The 16392-nt window shown below is 42.3% G+C and overlaps 1 protein-coding gene across 2 annotated transcripts; it reads left to right on the plus strand.

Annotated features, from left to right (window-relative positions):
• The first annotated feature begins 506 nt into the window (after positions 1-506).
• On the plus strand, positions 507-16310 carry LOC122758739 (metal transporter CNNM3). 2 transcript variants are annotated; one of them, XM_044013040.1, is made up of 12 exons: positions 507-1235; positions 2469-2803; positions 4262-4438; positions 4848-5005; positions 7057-7200; positions 7292-7450; positions 7612-7781; positions 8819-8915; positions 10027-10157; positions 10554-10680; positions 10911-10989; positions 12796-12842. In XM_044013040.1, the coding sequence occupies exons 1-11, from the start codon at positions 528-530 to the stop codon at positions 10967-10969; spliced, it is 2265 nt and encodes a 754-aa protein (XP_043868975.1). In that variant the 5' UTR covers positions 507-527; the 3' UTR covers positions 10970-10989; positions 12796-12842. The 2 variants fall into 2 exon arrangements, with proteins under 2 accessions (XP_043868975.1, XP_043868977.1); XM_044013042.1 differs by lacking the exon at positions 10911-10989 and having other exon boundaries at positions 12796-16310.
• The last annotated feature ends 82 nt before the right edge of the window (positions 16311-16392 follow it).

A 16392-nucleotide genomic window follows, 5' to 3' on the forward strand; every position in this document is an offset into this window, starting at 1 on the left:
TTTGAGCAAGTTTACTTTTAAATAAGTTTAATATTACCTTTAAGAGTTTTTCCCCCCAGAATAATACCATTACTTTTACTGTAATGTGTGCTTTTATTATGCTTCTCTATTCACTTCTATTATATTAATCTTTACCACATTATATAATGCACATTTTGGATATCTCACAAAAAACAGTTAGCTAGCTAGCTAGCGAGATAAACACTGACTCAAGACTTAGTTGAACTTTAATGTTTTGATTCACTCGGATACCATTTGGGTAAACTATTATAAAGGTGTTTATTTTGTTTTCCTTTTTTACCACAGAACGTTGGTGTTGACTTTTATTTTTTCGTTGTTATGTTTTGTTCGATGTACAGGATAAAGCCTGGAGCCAAAATGGCCGCCGCACTGCAGCTCAGTTGCAGCGGGCTCGTTTATTTTGCGTGGGCTCACCCCTCCCGCACTTCTGACTCCACCAAGTGGGCGGGGCTCCTGCGGGGCAGGAGTCACATGATTCGCGCAGAGCCAGGCTGACCAATTCCAATATGGTGGCCAGCTTGGCAGGTCTACGGTTCCTGTTGATGATATTGTTGTTGTGCGAGATCAGGTACGGCGCCTGCAGCCAGGAAGCTCCGCTGGTCCTGGGGCTGCGACTGGAAGAGCCGGCGGGTCTGGTGTGCATGAAGGACCGGATCATCTCGGCGCCAGAAGGAGCCACGTTCAAGCTCCGTCTCTACGGGGAAGAACTGAATGGAAGCTGGCCGTGGGTGGCGTTCGCAGGGGCAGCGGTTGGAGCGGCCGGGGCGGTCGGAGATGCGACCGACCCGTGCGGACACGAGTCCAGTCGCCTGGAGTCCGCTTTCCAGGTGACGGGGAAGTTCATTCCGGACGAGGATTACAGCGGGCTGGTGACGGTGGCAGTCCAGCGACGGAGCATCTCTGCGGGAGCAGCTGGCGTCGAGCAGATGTACCACCACCTGTGCGTGCTCAACGGAGGGAAGTGGGCATCCGTGGGCCCGGACAGACTGCGGGTAAACACCGACAAGGGTCAACCGGCAGACTACATCCCGCCGTGGGGTCTGGCCGTGCTGATAGTGCTGCTGCTGCTGGTGTGCGCGCTGCTGAGGACAGTGAACCTGAGCCTGTTGTGGCTGGACCCCGTGGAGCTCTATGTTCTCCACAGCTGCGGCTCTGAGGAGGAGAAACGGGCCGCCAAGCGACTGGAGCCAATCAGGAGGAGGGGAAACTTTCTGGTAAGTTTCCTGTTTGTGGAAATAACAGAGAGGATCCACTGCTCTGCGTCTTCATCGTGCAGGGCCGTTGCTACAGGCAGGCAAAGCAGGCAATAGTCTGGCGCCCCATGCTGAAAAGGGGGGGCCATGAAAACAGCTGAGGCTTTGTGTCTGACACTAGTGGCTTATACAGTTCTAGCACTACTCGGCTCTACTCCACTCTACTCGGTTTGGTATCAGGCACGTGATTTTCCATTACTGCATAGTAAATGAGTGAGGGTCAAAGCAGTTGTTTTCAGTGTAACTGAATCATTAGAATCAGTTCATTAAAATGATTTGTTCACAGAATCGTTCAGTAATTCCTGCATGACCGGAGCTCAGACTCTGTCTTACACCACACTCCTCGGTTAAATATTGAGATTTTAGACATTCTTTTTCTAAATGTTGGAGATTAACTAGTTTTCAGGATTTTTAAGTCGTATTAACTGATCTACACTTCGGTATTTGTTCGGTTTGATTGACAGCACTTTTTAGTATCGGCTCAGAGCTGTACTAAAAAGAACGATCACACTGTCACTGATGGAAAAGCCCAAACATGTCTAGTAGTGCTAGAACTGTATAATGGAAAAGTGCCATTGAAGCCTTCTATATGATGCATTTTATTTGTTGTTGGAACTTGAATTTCCAACACTGGCTTAGGAAATTCCTCACAACCCCGACATGGGATTCCAAGATGCCTGCCGCCATACAAACACTTGTCGTCTTCCTCTTCTTCTTGTGGTTGGTGTTTGTTTAGTCTATTCACGCGATGTTAACCGCTAACACAAGTCACTCTGAACTTTTCTGCTGTTGTGAATGCATCAGACCCAGTTCCCTTTTGCATTCCTTACATGTCTATGACTAAAAACAGTGGCGGCTGGTGGAATCTGTTTCCAGTCAGTTTGTAGCCCAGTATATCACCACTAGGACACGCCAAAGCACCATTCTCATGCCCGATACCATCATTTTAAAAGATTCACTTAAATGAAAACAAAAATACTCAACAAATAGTTTTTGTTGTGTATTTTTGAGCTTCTTTTCTTTATCACTGTTTTGTTGGTATAGCATTGTTCACATGTGTCCTTTTCTGTCCATGTTCTTTTACTCTTTCAGAGAAATGTTTTGGGTTGTTTCTAAATGATAAATGCACAAAAAGCGAATAAGATGTCATGAGGGTTCAATATTATGTCTGTCTGTATTCCACTCTCTTCTCAGGCGTGCTCTCTGCTCTTCCTGTGTGCTCTGGGACACTCGGTGCTGGGCGTCCTCCTGTACCGGGCCTTGGGCTCTATAGTCTCCGCAGTCTTCACCAGTGGCTTCCTCATCTTCTTCCTGGCCGAGCTGTGCCCTCACATCGTGTGCTCCGGTTATGGCTTCCAGCTGGCCCCGGGTCTGACCTGGCTGGCCCAGGTTTGTATGGTGCTCACCTGCCCCCTGTCCTGTCCCCTGGGCCTGATCTTGGACCTGGGACTGAGGAGGGACATCAGCACCTGTGGAATAAGGGAGAGGGCCATGGAGATGATCCGCTCCAGTGTCAATGACCCGTACAGGTAAATTACACCTCCACCTGCTCACAGATTCTCCAGTCCTGGTTTGACTCAGTCCTGTTGAGATCTGAGCTCTGCAGGGTCCAGACCATCTCCTGCAGGACTCTGATTGTCTGATTGTTACCAAATTCAAACACAGAGTCAAAGTAACCCCTCTGTAGAATGCTGTAAAGTCATAGTTTGCGTTTTTTGAAGTGTTGTTATATGAGATAATGACACAGTGGGTAAAAACATGGAAAAACAGGTTTTAGCAACTTAGCAGAAGGCTCACTTCTGAGAAGTTTGGCTGGCTGAAAGTGTCTTCTAATTATTGCTGTATCTGGCTGCTTATCAGTGTCTTTCAACAGGAAAGTAAACTTTGTGTCACTTTAGTAATATTTATTTGTTTGAATTTAACCTCAGTGACAGTGACGCAACCATGACCTAAAAACACAGTTTGTTGGTTTAGATGACTTCAGTTTCAAGTCAGAATTTGTCGTCAAACAGAGAGAAAGCAGCAAACATGTTTTTAAGATATCATAAATAAGATGGCATGGATTTTAATAGGTGGGCCTTTTGTTATGTGGCTAAAATCACTCTCCACTTTTAAAACCCAATTTTACTCTTTGGCTTTCGACCCAATATGAGATGTTGGTTTTTATCCTTTTTATAGTTTTATTGTGTTTTCTTGTCTGTTCTTAGGTCTATTAGGGCACACGCTTTTATATTTGATTTATTTTATTTATCTCTGATGTACAGCACTTTGTTTCAGCTGTTGTCGTTTTTTTTAAAGGATTTTATTTTATAAGAATAGGTTTTAAAACTAAAGATATTATTAAAATGTCTATTTCATAAGGATAAAATGTTAAATACAAATGTGTGTTTATGTTATAAAAAAGAACTACTGAGAACGTAATATAACATTGTTTTATTTAAAGTCCCCGAACCTTCTGCAACCTTCTGTTTAGACATGAAGTAATCATGCTTCACACATGTGCAGAACAAATGATGATACTCTTAAAGAAGCCACTTCACCTGAAGAATATATCATTTTCTTTACTAATTTCCTGAGATGAGTGTGTTTATTATAATACTGCCCTTGTTCTGACCAGGGCGCTGACCCAGGTCTTCTTAAGATCTCTGTCTCTGAATTTGACCAAGATTCCAAGGACAATCACTTGTCCAGATGCAAATCAATAAAAGTGGACGCCACGGGTGAAGCGGCTCTTACAAGTTGCCCATCTTGTAAGAGCCGTGTGTCAGCACATTCGGTCCTTGAATTTGAGATAATTGGTCCTGGAAAACCCCTGGAAAAGCCCTTGAATTTGAATTTGAACCCTGACAAAAATTTGAAAAACATTTTAAAAAATGAAACTAAATTGAGTTTTTATGTATCATACATTCCATTTAATTTTCCGGTCACAAAAAAGATGATTTGTGTTCTTTATCAATGAACATTGATGTGTGTCTGTGTCCATGCAGCGAGTTTGTGAAGGAGGAGTTCAGCCGTGGGATGCTGCGCATCAAGACGGTGGAGGACATCCTGACCCCTCTGAAGGACTGCTTCATGCTGCCCAGCTCGGCCGTCCTCGACTTCTCCACCATGTCTGAGGTCATGCAGAGCGGCTACACCAGGGTGCCCATCTATGAGGAGGAGAGGTGGGCGCAGCAGCCGAGTCCCACACATGACGTGGGGGAGAAATACTCCTTTTCATTTTAATCTCGTTAATCTGAGCTTTTATCGTTCCCATGAAAATGAGGTCGTCGTCGTCTTCATCGCTGTGATTCAAAATGTGTGTTTAAAATGTTCACTTCAAACCTGTGAATATCTTTCTTTACTTAACTTTGCTAATCATGATTGAGAATATCTTTGCAACTCAGTCACACACTATTTACCTCTAACCCACCCCAGCAGGGAAGTGTTTAATCAGTATTCACTCTCAGGTCAAACATGATGAATGTTTGACTTTCTGCTCATGATCTCTCTGCTGGAGTTCCTCACACGTGTGATGGTGTGATGAACAGTGTGTTTTTCTTTCTACACATCAGCATGTGTTTGGTGTTTCAGGTCCAACATTGTGGAAATCCTGTATGTGAAGGACTTGGCCCTGGTGGATCCAGAGGACTGTACCCCCATGACCACCATCACCAAGTTCTACAATCACCCACTGCACTATGTCTTCAATGACACCAAACTGGATGCCATGCTGGAGGAGTTCAAGAAAGGTGTGTTCACTGTTGTTGTTGTTGTTGTTGTTTTTAGCTTAGCAGGAAAAAAACAAAACCAGAACAAAACACCAATTTCTTTCAAATTTGGCACAAATGTTCTCTTGAATTCAAGGATTAAATTGTAACTTGTACTCTTATCTAGTAATGTTTTACTAGATAAGTCTAACCCAATCTTTCTGGTCAAACACCAGCTACTGCTTTCTTAAGCCCTATCCACACAGAAAGTGCATGTGTGCATGTGCCAAGTCTGTAAGTGGTGCCGTAATGCAACATTAAAAACAAAGAGGAAGATGTTACGTGCATTACAATGTGTATAATCACAGAAATGGAGCCATAATGAACTGAGCCAGGGAAAAGAAAGTGAAATAAAGAAAGACAATAAAGGTTATCATAAAGCAAACAGAATATTTCTATTTGCCAGCGTTAGAGACTCTCTGCAACATTTGTATTTTTTCAATTAAGCGACTAGTGACAAATCTAGCAAGTCACGACTTTCTGGCATAACCCTAACTACGATCCCAGAAGGAAAATGTCAGTTGTCGTGCAGGAGTGAGCTTGGTCTCTCTGTATTTACTTCAGGCAGAGTGTATTGTCTGACTGTAGACACACAGAGAGAGGAACACTGTGACCACACAGACAAGAGCGAGCTGTGGATGTGCAGTGCAGCTGACCGTGTGTGGAACAATCACTCATCTGTTTATTCCAGTAAAAATAGTGTCTGTGAAAATAAATAAGTTTTGCCTTCTCCTCCCCTTCACTTTCTCCCCCGTGTCTGAAGTCACTGAGGACACATTGTGTTCTAGTGATATCTGGCGTCTTTTCCAGACTACTCTTTATTCACAGACGCATGTTTCCACGACAGATTAGAGACCACTTTCACAGTTTTGTTTTACACTAATCAGCACAACAACAGACTACAGAAAAAACTTCTTTGAAACTGTGAACGTTTGAGACTTTGAAACGCAAACGTTCACAAACGTTGGGGACTAACTGCGTCCACTCATATGTGCTGTGCTTTAATGGGATCATGATTTAGTCTCTGGGACTAGAGAGTGAGACTGTGAACTTTTCCCGTACAACCAGCTGTGTCGTAGAGGGGCAAACGCACCGCAACGACCCAGAACACATGCAGGAGGAGAAACGAGCTGCAGATTCAAAAACAAACCAAAACACCAGCATATTCAAAAAGCTCTACCACCATTCTCACTTTATTAAGAGAGATTATCCAACACTTGTTTCTCTGGAGTCAAACTATCGGATGCTGAATGTGAACGCCTGAATTACAAAGGCATTTATGGTAAAAATCCTGCAGTCAAGCTGATTTTTAAGGACATCGACATCGGGTTTTCAAAATAAAACACTCACATCACTGTATCTGTGTACACGTTTGAAAACACACCTCCTCACAGCTGCGTTTCAGAGAGCTATTAATCAGATATGAGCATCTGTACAAAGTACTGTATACACTGGTATCTGATAGTGTTCTGTAAACCAGTTGTACTGTACAATGTTTGAAAAAATTCAAATTAAACGTCCACATTCACTCTTTTAATATGAAATTATTATCAACTTTGAGATGTAATAAAAGCACACTTTTCTACGCCCAGAGCAAACTACTGCTGATCATAAAAACTGTGTCGTTACAGGAGGAAAACCTCTTCATAAAGGTCTTATAATAAAGTGAGAATTACAGCTGGTTGTAGAGCTGCACGAAAACGAGCGCTCCCACAGACCCACTTCCGTTTTAGAATATGCTGGTGTTTTTTCGGTTCTGCGTGTGTTTTTGTTTTTGTTTTCGTTTGGATATGTGATTCACTGCTGTCTGCTGTTTACGGACTTACAGACCGTTGTGTCATAATAATGTCCTTGAAAAGTCCTTGACTTTCATGTGGGTGGTGTGCACAGTGCAGTCTGTGCTGACCACACTTAAATAAACGGAATAACCCCTTTTAAAGAAAGTCGTCGCGTCAGAACCTTTCAACGAGGAGCAGAAATTGACTAAAGGAATGTTTTGTCATTTAAACTTTGACCTTTCCAATTCATTCCAGGCAACTCTCACATGGCCATTGTCCAGAAAGTGAACAATGAGGGGGAGGGAGATCCGTTCTACGAGGTGCTGGGGTTGGTCACCTTAGAGGACGTCATCGAGGAGATCATCAAATCAGAGATCCTGGATGAATCTGACGGCTACTGTAAGTGGTTTTGGTTTTTTTATTAGTCATAATTAGATAATTAGTCATTTGCTTTTGACTTATTTCTTTTTTGAAACTCCTTCCTCCATAGTGGACAGGAAGGTGAAGCGCCCCCTCCCTCAGCTGGAGATTCCTCTGGAGCCTCGCAGTGCCCCCGAGGAGTTTTCTCTCTTCAAGCCTCCTGAAGGAGAACCCAAGATCCGCACATCGCCACAGCTGCTGCTGGCCACGCATCGCTTCCTGTCCAGAGGTGTGTGTGTGTGTCTGTGTGTGTGTGTGTGTGTGAACCTGGAAAGATTGTGAGTGAATTTATGCGCGACCACGTCCCTCAAGTCACAGTGTAACGTGTCCCATGTAATGGTCACGGTGCAGTTACATATTATCTGTCTTTCTTTCTTTGACCCCACGCAGAGGTGGAGCACTTCAGCCCCGGCCGTGTGTCCGAGAAGGTCCTCTTTCACCTGCTGCGTCACCCCAGTGTCAACCAGGAAGTGCATTTTGACTCCGGCAACAGACTGAGCGCGAGCCACTATCTGTACACACGCAACCACCCGGTGGACTATTTCATCCTGCTGCTGCAGGTACATGCTTTCTTCTCACTGTGTTCACCTGGAAGTCAGCATTTCTCCTCCTGAAGGCCTTTAAAACTGAGCTGAGTGAAGCTTCCTGTGATTAAAGATGGTCTAACATTTAAGTGGCTTTATTGGCAGATATTGAATCTAATAATATCCATTAGGGCTGCACGATTCTGAGAAAAATGTGAATCGCGATTTTTGCTTAGAATTTGCTTACATTTCGCTCGACTCGTGACGTCATAAATAATGAGTGGTCAGAGTGTCGTCACAGGAAGAGACACAAGAATCAAACTGAACAACCGAACTGCAGATCAGTTAAAAATCCTGAATCTAATTATTAATTAATCTCCAACATTTAGCAAAGGAAATCTAAAGGAAGTGGTTGTGTGAAGAGTTTTCATCACCATCCGTTCTGTGTTTAATTCTCCTTAACAGACACTTTCTCCGGTTATTTCTCCGTGCTCACTCCCAGCGCCGCTGTGTGACGTAAAAGACGCTTCATATGTTGAGAGAGAAGGAGGTGACGAAACTCAGAGAGGAAAATAAGATGCAGAAGAATCGTCGTCATTTAGAAATCAGATCGCGTGGATTTGTGAATCGAGATTGCGTTTTGTTTTTGACGATTTATCACGCAGCCCTAATACCTTAAGTATGCTCGAAAATAAAAATAGTTTGTTTTCGTAGCCGTAGAATAGAGGCATCAATTTCAAATGACCATGGGGTCAACGAGCATGTAGAGAAAAACAGTAGCTAACAAGTAAAAGTGCTTGTTTTGATGTGGAATAATGTATACTTTACAATAATAACACATTTGTGGTGCAAAATCAATCTATTAATGTCAAAAACAGTCCAAAAAAAAGAAAACACATTTATTTTCCTTGTAAACGTGTTGGTTGTAGAAAAGCTAACTAATCACAGACACAGTCAGGTGTCAGGGGGAATCTTGAACTGTTCACTCCTTGTTTTCTGCATTTCACAGCATCAACGTCATGAAACACAATCTGAAATAAATACATAAATAAATCAGGACCGTCTGTTCTCAGGGTCGCGTGGAGGTGGAGATTGGAAAAGAAGGGCTGAAGTTTGAGAATGGCGCGTTCACGTACTACGGCGTCTCTGCTCTAACACTGCCATCGTCAGGTGAGGTGAAGAGTTGCAGGCGGAGAAACCAGGGCTGATTCACGTAGAAATAAGCCCAACTTTGTCATACTTAGTTATTACAGTTTAAGCTGTTTAACGGTTATTTGCATGAAGACACGGCTGCTCTGGCTCCGGGTTTGTGTGTTCTATTAAATATGTGTTAAATACAGAAGTAAAATACACTATGACTGGTTGGTTTGTGTGCAAATATAAGAATACATTCTTAAAGTGAGCTTAATCAAGTAAACGAAGAGTAATTTCTTTCTTATTTTGTCTAGTTTGGGTCAATTATTTCTTACCACATTGGCAGAATCTTTTTGTCAAAACGCTAAAAATTGAATAAATTTGAAGAATGTTGGCCTATTTCTACTAGAGCTGTTTTTGTAGGGTAAGGAGCCGGACATCAAACCACACTGAACTCCCCGCAGTTTAATTTTGTGATTCCTTATGCATAGATTCACGATAATAATGTCATTCTTTCCTGCCCTGAAATTCAGTGGCATGTCGGTCTACCCTGTTGTGAAGCCTCCTGTGTGATACAGACGGCCTGTGTGTGCTTAACATGGCACTAGATGGCAATGATGCAGGCCAACCTACACTCACAGCTCCCTCTGCTGGACAACTGGATATTCTTCGGGTTTTTATTGCTCAAGCTCGAATTATCACCTACGACTGTGTGGTAGAGTTGCCCTGTATGGTGTCTTTGTATTCATGTCAATACTTTGTGGTTAAATGTTTATGGAAACCGGACTTTTAAGGACACACCATCTTAGAGAGACCCACATTTTCTTACACTTTGCAGCATTAGTACAGTTTATGAAAGATACTTTCACAGAACTATCTCTACATGAATCAATATTGAATCAAATCAATAATTAATCTAAACAAATTGATTCAGGAAATCAGCAGTGATACCCTGCCCTCATTATTGGGTGGATCAACATGAAATAGCAAAGGAAAATGTGTCAACACACAGGCTGCATTTCTGTGATGATGTACCATTGTTTCTAACAACATGGAGCTTTTATATAAATAGGTCACAATGTGTATTGTGCCCTCTGTCGCTCACTGTGTGTGTGTGTGTGTGTGTGTGTGTGTGTGTATCCAACAGTGCACCAGTCTCCAGTGTCGACTCAGCGTCACTCTTCCAGGGATCCATTTGAGGCAGCGGACGCCACCAGCCCGTCCAGCTACTGTCCCGACTACACCGTGCGAGCGCTCACTGACCTGCAGCTCATTCGGGTGCGTGCTAGTGTCTGATAGCAGTTGTTGGTCACCACTGTGGGCTTACACACACACAGTTTCAGTACATCCATTTTCTGGAATCTAGGTCCATGAGGAAAGTCGGGGCAAAATAAAAGTTATCATAAAGGGAACAGTGAACTTTGACAAAGATAAGTGACTAGAGAAATAAAACAGTCCCAGAGTTTGCTAACATTTGCTACTTTGGCCTGCTAAACTTTTATTTTAGGGTTGTTGTTGGCAAGATCAGCGTAAAAGATCGTGTGAGGTACGAGTTGCACTCTTGTTGTCTCGGCCTCCACCACAACTCATGCTCATGCGTCGTCAGCACCAAGTTACAGAGAGTATGACGAGTATTGATAAGTCTTGGTATCCCGGGATCGTTCTGTGTTGCAGGTGACGCGTCTCCAGTATTTGAACGCTCTGATGGCGTCGCGCGTGGGCCAGAGTCCAGATCCTCCCGAGATTAAGATCCTGCCCAGCAGTCAGACAAAGCTGCTCAACGACAGAAACACCACACAAGGTACCGAACGTTTACCCGAACCACCTCCACACTAACCCTGACTGCTGATGAAATCTCTCTTCTTTTCTTTTCTTTTACTGTGGTTTTAAAAAGGCCTTTGTTGGATTGTCAGGAATGTACTTGTCTGTTTTCTTTCAGCTGAACTGAAATGATTTCCTTTTTCTCTCTCTCTCTTTTTCCTTCCTCCTTGTGTGCCTCCGTCTGTGTCTCTCTCTCTCTCTCTCCTCTAGTTTGTCCAGAGTTTCCTGTAAACTTTTCATTCTTTGATACCATTGAGAACTACTGTTAGTTTTCTTTCTTGTGCATGAGGTAAATAAAATGCACCCTGTCAGTAGCATGACGGCGAGCGCACACACACACACACACACACACACACACACACACACACACACACACACACACACACACACACACACCACTACTTTTACACTTCATATTCTCAAATCACCCAGTTCTGTGTTTTATTGATTTATTGAGACAAAGGTCATGTCAGGATTTAGGACATAGACATAGATGTGTGTGTGTGTGTGTGTGTGTGTGTGTGTGTGTGTGAGGCTCTTTCATCCTGTGTCATTTTCCTCCTCCTGAAAACATCACTCTCTCTGATGGGTATGTAAACTCTCTCACTATTCATGCCCTTTCATTAACTACACACACACACACACTCTGATATTACAATTGTTATAGACATTATTGTGACCTGAAGGGATGTAAAGTGTCCTCTGGCGTCCATATTGGAGGTTTACTCAGACCACTTAGGAGCAGGACTGGGAGAGATCACTGTGAAACTTAAATATCTTCAAATAAATTTCCCTTAAAGCTTCACTTGTCATAACTGCGTGGGGAAAAATGTAAATTTCCCCACAAATAAAGGACAATCTTAACTTATCTTTAAAGGGTTGATTGTTGAGTCTAATTTCCAGGTAGTTCAGGTTTTCTAAAAGGAATACTTTTAGCTTTGTATTACTAGAATAAGTAGTAGTAGTATTTTTGAAAAATTGTGCTTCCCAACCTCAGTTTCCCCTTGAGTTGAGAAATATCTTCATTCTTTTTGTGTTACATGCCCACCAGTGACACTGGGGACTGCTTTTTTCCATTACTGTGTTTAAACATACAGTATATACAGAGGTTATAAGAATGCGCAATATAGAGTGTCTTATATCCTTTTTTCAGCACAACCTAAGTGATGTGATGAAAAAAAACAACTATCACCAACTGTATAAACACACCTGAGCAGAAAGTTCTCAAACTTGCTACTTTATATCATGATGAATCCTAACTTTGACTCAACAACACATAAGAAGATGGAAAAAAGCCTGAATATGTGACCTATAAACACACACCCCCCGGATGTCCATATAAGGAGTTGTGTATTATTCCCACAGAAAATGACCATGGGTGCACGCACCTGAGCACTGAGGGTTAAGGGTAAATTTGAGGGATTTTGTTTCACGGTGACTCGTGTAAATCAAATCGATTCATCCTCGTTTGGTGAGTATTAGTTTAGTTTAGTTCAAAACCTGAAATCCTAATCCTCCTGTATGTGTCTGAGGACATTACAAGCATCACTTCACATCACATGACAAGCACAAAAGTCAAAGTTTCCACCGTGCAATGTTTACATGAAAGCGTCGACAGCCTTTAGCTGCAGTTTGTATTTAATCAAGTGGCGCGCACACACATTTCCACTTATGCTGCTCCCGTTTATGTCAGAACTGGGAGTGCGGTCACCCTCCAGTTCCAAAAAAACAGTCAATGACAATGTCTGCGCGATGTTTGCCGCACAAATTATGACGGAAGTGCAGTGTTTGTGTAGAGGAATCCACTAAAGTTTTTGTTTTCGTATTTGGTCACGGAAACAGAAATATTACCTGTATGCTACGGTGGGCAAACGATGATGTCATAATCCCACCTCTGTCTCACGCTTGCATTGGCTGACTGCTTCTCGACGTCTTCCTGCTCTTGTCTTGTTTCTAATAATAGCTTTTATTTGTATTGCACTTTACATTCGAACAACAAATCTCAAAGTGTAAAAAAAACAAGATAAAAGAAAAAGTTAGTTTGTTCGCTGTGTCACTCACGCCAAGCTCTCTTGTCATTGGTCGGGTCCCACAGGTGGCAGTAGAGCCCAGGAAAGCTCCACTGAAGAGGAGGCTCATGGGTAATGTGGTTCTGTCTGCCTGCTGTAAAAAGAGATAAGAAAGAATGTTTTTGTTGTTGTTTGTTTTTTTAATATATTGTAAATTGTTAAATCATCTATGGCTGGAACGTAGTGATTGGACATAACTGCAGTGATTTTTATGTTCGTCCACTGCACATGCTTCTCATCTCCTCCGCCATTCCATTATGAGCTTTCCACACACACACACACACACACACACACACACACACACATACACATACACACACTTTATTTTAATTTGGCGGTGCCCTTTCTTTGAGGTTCTGTATCTTAACTTTTCTGTGTGCCAAAGCTACATGTGTTTATTTGTGGTGTGTGTGCATGTGTGTGTGTGTGTGTGTGTGTGTGAGAGAACGACCGTCCGTTTGCTCTCTTAAGCTCATCAAAAGCAGAATTAATTAAATTTGTGCACTGTGGATTAGTCACAGAAATTTCTCTTTTAACTATTTCTGTTAGTTTTAAACGCAAAGCACCAAGATTTTTGTGCATTTGCCAGTTTTTTTTTATATATATATTATGTATTAATTGAAATTGGGGGAAAGAAATACAATTGAAGATGAAACAGAGAAACTTTTTTAAACCTTTTCATAGATCCGATGATTAATAGATAAGATAATCTGCAGGAAAACTAATATGCTTTTTTATTAGAGTCGGCTTTATTAGTTTTATAATACATGTACAAGTTTTATGGTTTAGAATTCCAGCATACATCTCTGGAGCTGCATATAGGAGTATGTAGTATAGCATAGTGCTAGTATCCAAAAGTAGAAAAATAAAACAGTCCCATCTGTATGAATACCACTGTAGCTGCAGAAAAAAAGAAAAGAGTAATATTGATAATCAACTCATCATGTGCCATTTTTTTTAATAGAAACCCAGTATTTACAAATGTACTTCTCCTTATTTCCCTTCAAACACTCAGCTGTTACACACTCCCTCGTAGTTCACTGACACTGACTCTGTGGTCCAGCAGGGGGTGCTGCAGTGGCAGTTTTACCATCTCGTGGAACTTATAAACACATGTTAAACATCCCGTTGTTTGATGATGACCCGAGACTTGATGATTCACATTAAAGCACCTTGTTTTTTGTTTTTATCCCAAAGCATAGAGTTGTGTTAACATTCCAGTATATGTTCACATCTGAGTGTGTGTGAGTGAGTGTGCTTGTATTTGTATCTTTATGAGGTTTTTCAGGGTTGAGACCTGGTTTTAGGGTTAGAATTGGGTTTAGGTTTGTGTTAGGGTAAGGGTTAGACACTTAACCCCCTTTTCCACCGATGGTCCTAGCTCAACTCGCCTCGACACGGCACGGTTTAGGTTGTGTTTCTGTTACTATAGTACCTCCGCAATGTGGGCGGAGTCATCGCTGCATGAAACTGCCGTGACTTGTAAAGCAGTTGTTTTTAGCGTAACTGAATCATTAGAATCAGTTCATTAGAAATATTTGTTCAGAACTTCCTCCATGACCGGAGCACAGACTCCGTCTGACACAGTCACTGGACTGAAATGCAGCGGCTTGTCGGTCGAGATCAGCAGTGCTGTCGCTGAATACACCAGACTCCTCTGTTAAATATTGAGATTTTAGACATTTCCCTGGTCATTGTTGGAGATTAACCCACGTTTTTAGGATTGTTAAGTCTTTTTAACTGATCTACAGTTCGGCTTGATTCTTGTGTCGGACGTCTTGCTCACGACTCTTCCTGTGACGACGCTGTGATCAATCGAAACGTGCCATGTACTACCACTAATGGAAACACAAAATAACCGTGCCGTGGCGAGGCGAGGCGCAGTAGTGGAAACACGCATTAGTTGTGATGGTTAAGGTTAGGATAAGGGGCTAGGGAATGCATTATGTCAGTGACGTGTCCTCACTCGGATACAAAAACAAGTTTATGTGTGTGTGTGTATGTGTGTGTGACAAGAACAGTATCCAGTCATCGTTACTTCCATCTCTCATGTTAACGTGTTTGTTTGCCTGACGTGCATGTTGAGCTCTCGTCATCCGAGTCACTGTTACATGTAAACATGTGAAACATGTCATAAATGGCCTCTGACCTTTCCTGTGTATGTATATGAATAGTAATATATTAATTCAACAGTGAGGCCGACTCTGGGTGACGAGTTCAGCGTAGGGATGCATGATATTGGGCTTTTTGCCGATAAGTCGGGAGTGCTCGGGACGAAAACTGATACCCATGTGTATATACATAAATTTTTTTCATTTTTTATTTAGTCTCTTCTGTAGTGAAATAATAAACATAATATTTTTGTACTCATCTCGCAGCAGATGTATATATACATTTTCCTCATTGTACAAAATAAATCAATATAAAATTAATAGTTTGGGAGGCCACCATCATGGTGCGGTACAGTACTGTTTGGAATGATAAAGTCCTGGGTTAGGCTACAGTACATTTACTTAGTAGGCAGAGTGTGGGCGGAGCCTCAGGGCCACGTAGCGTGACATACCGGTGCAGCGACATCAAACGCGACACAACAGAGGGCGTTTTGCGGGCGCTGGAGAAACCCCAGTTGTGGGTGGAGCCAGTCTAGCTCCATTTGGACCGTACTATTTTAACCCAAGGGAAGGGTGCCAAAGAATATGGTTATTTAACCATACCAAACCATGCAGTTCCAATCACAGGATCTTGTCAATGATACATTTCACCGATATTGTGCCGATAGTATCGTGCATCCCTACTTACGTGTACAGTTTTTGGGGTTTTCCAGATGTACTCTGATATGGAGCAACTGTAACAAAACAATTTCCTTTGGGATAATAAAAGTATTCTGATTCTGATACTTCAATAAAACACTCACAGGTCATGACTCTTGAGCGAATGACACTCAACGATGGACTATCAAAATAAAGTGTTACCCATTTGATTTGAAGTGTATCTCTGTTGACCTCTGACCTGTGAGTGTTCTATCAGAGAACCCTGGGGCTGTTCAGAAGTCACATCACCTCCTGTTTTTCTTTTTTCCGTTTTGATTCCACGTGTTTGGTTCATTCAGTGTTTGCCACCAGAGCATTTGGCCAAATATATCTTTTTTTTTTTTATGATTTCTGATGACATGCTATTTTTCAGCTATTTTACATGCATTGTTTTGTTGTCATAAGTTAATTTCTCCTGTGTTCAAAAAAGGAAAGACTGAATGTATAAATGATAATCAGTACTCTGATGGAGGGAGGTTGTTTTGGTTTTTCGGGTGCTGGAGGGGAGGGGAGGTTGACGTGGTACACGACTGCTCGGATAGAACATGATGGGATGTCGGCTGTTGCGCAGTCTTCGGGTGCAACAGCCGCAGTCTTTTTGTCTGGGTCACGTTTGTGTGGAATTCCTCTTGTTTTGGGGGTTGTTGCCAGTTCTGGGTGCATTAACTCCACTGCATTTAACACTTCAACACGTTTCTTAGGAAATAAAATGAAGTCCTGTTCTAAATGTGGTGCTTGTGTTTGCCTTGTTTTTATTCCCACACTGACTTCCCACTGGTCCTTGGTCATTGAAAGTGCTTGAATGTTGTACAA

Source organism: Solea senegalensis, linkage group LG21, assembly GCF_019176455.1.
Source record: "Solea senegalensis isolate Sse05_10M linkage group LG21, IFAPA_SoseM_1, whole genome shotgun sequence".
NCBI classification, from domain to species: Eukaryota; Metazoa; Chordata; class Actinopteri; order Pleuronectiformes; family Soleidae; genus Solea; species Solea senegalensis.

Excerpts from the sequence above, each read along its gene's own strand:
- LOC122758739 (XM_044013040.1), top strand. The coding sequence starts at position 528 with ATGGTGGCCAGCTTGGCAGGTCTACGGTTCCTGTTGATGATATTGTTG. Across the intron at positions 1,236-2,468 it reads GGAGGAGGGGAAACTTTCTG|GCGTGCTCTCTGCTCTTCCT; the intron begins GTAAGTTTCCTG and ends CTCTCTTCTCAG. Across the intron at positions 7,201-7,291 it reads GGATGAATCTGACGGCTACT|TGGACAGGAAGGTGAAGCGC; the intron begins GTAAGTGGTTTT and ends CTTCCTCCATAG.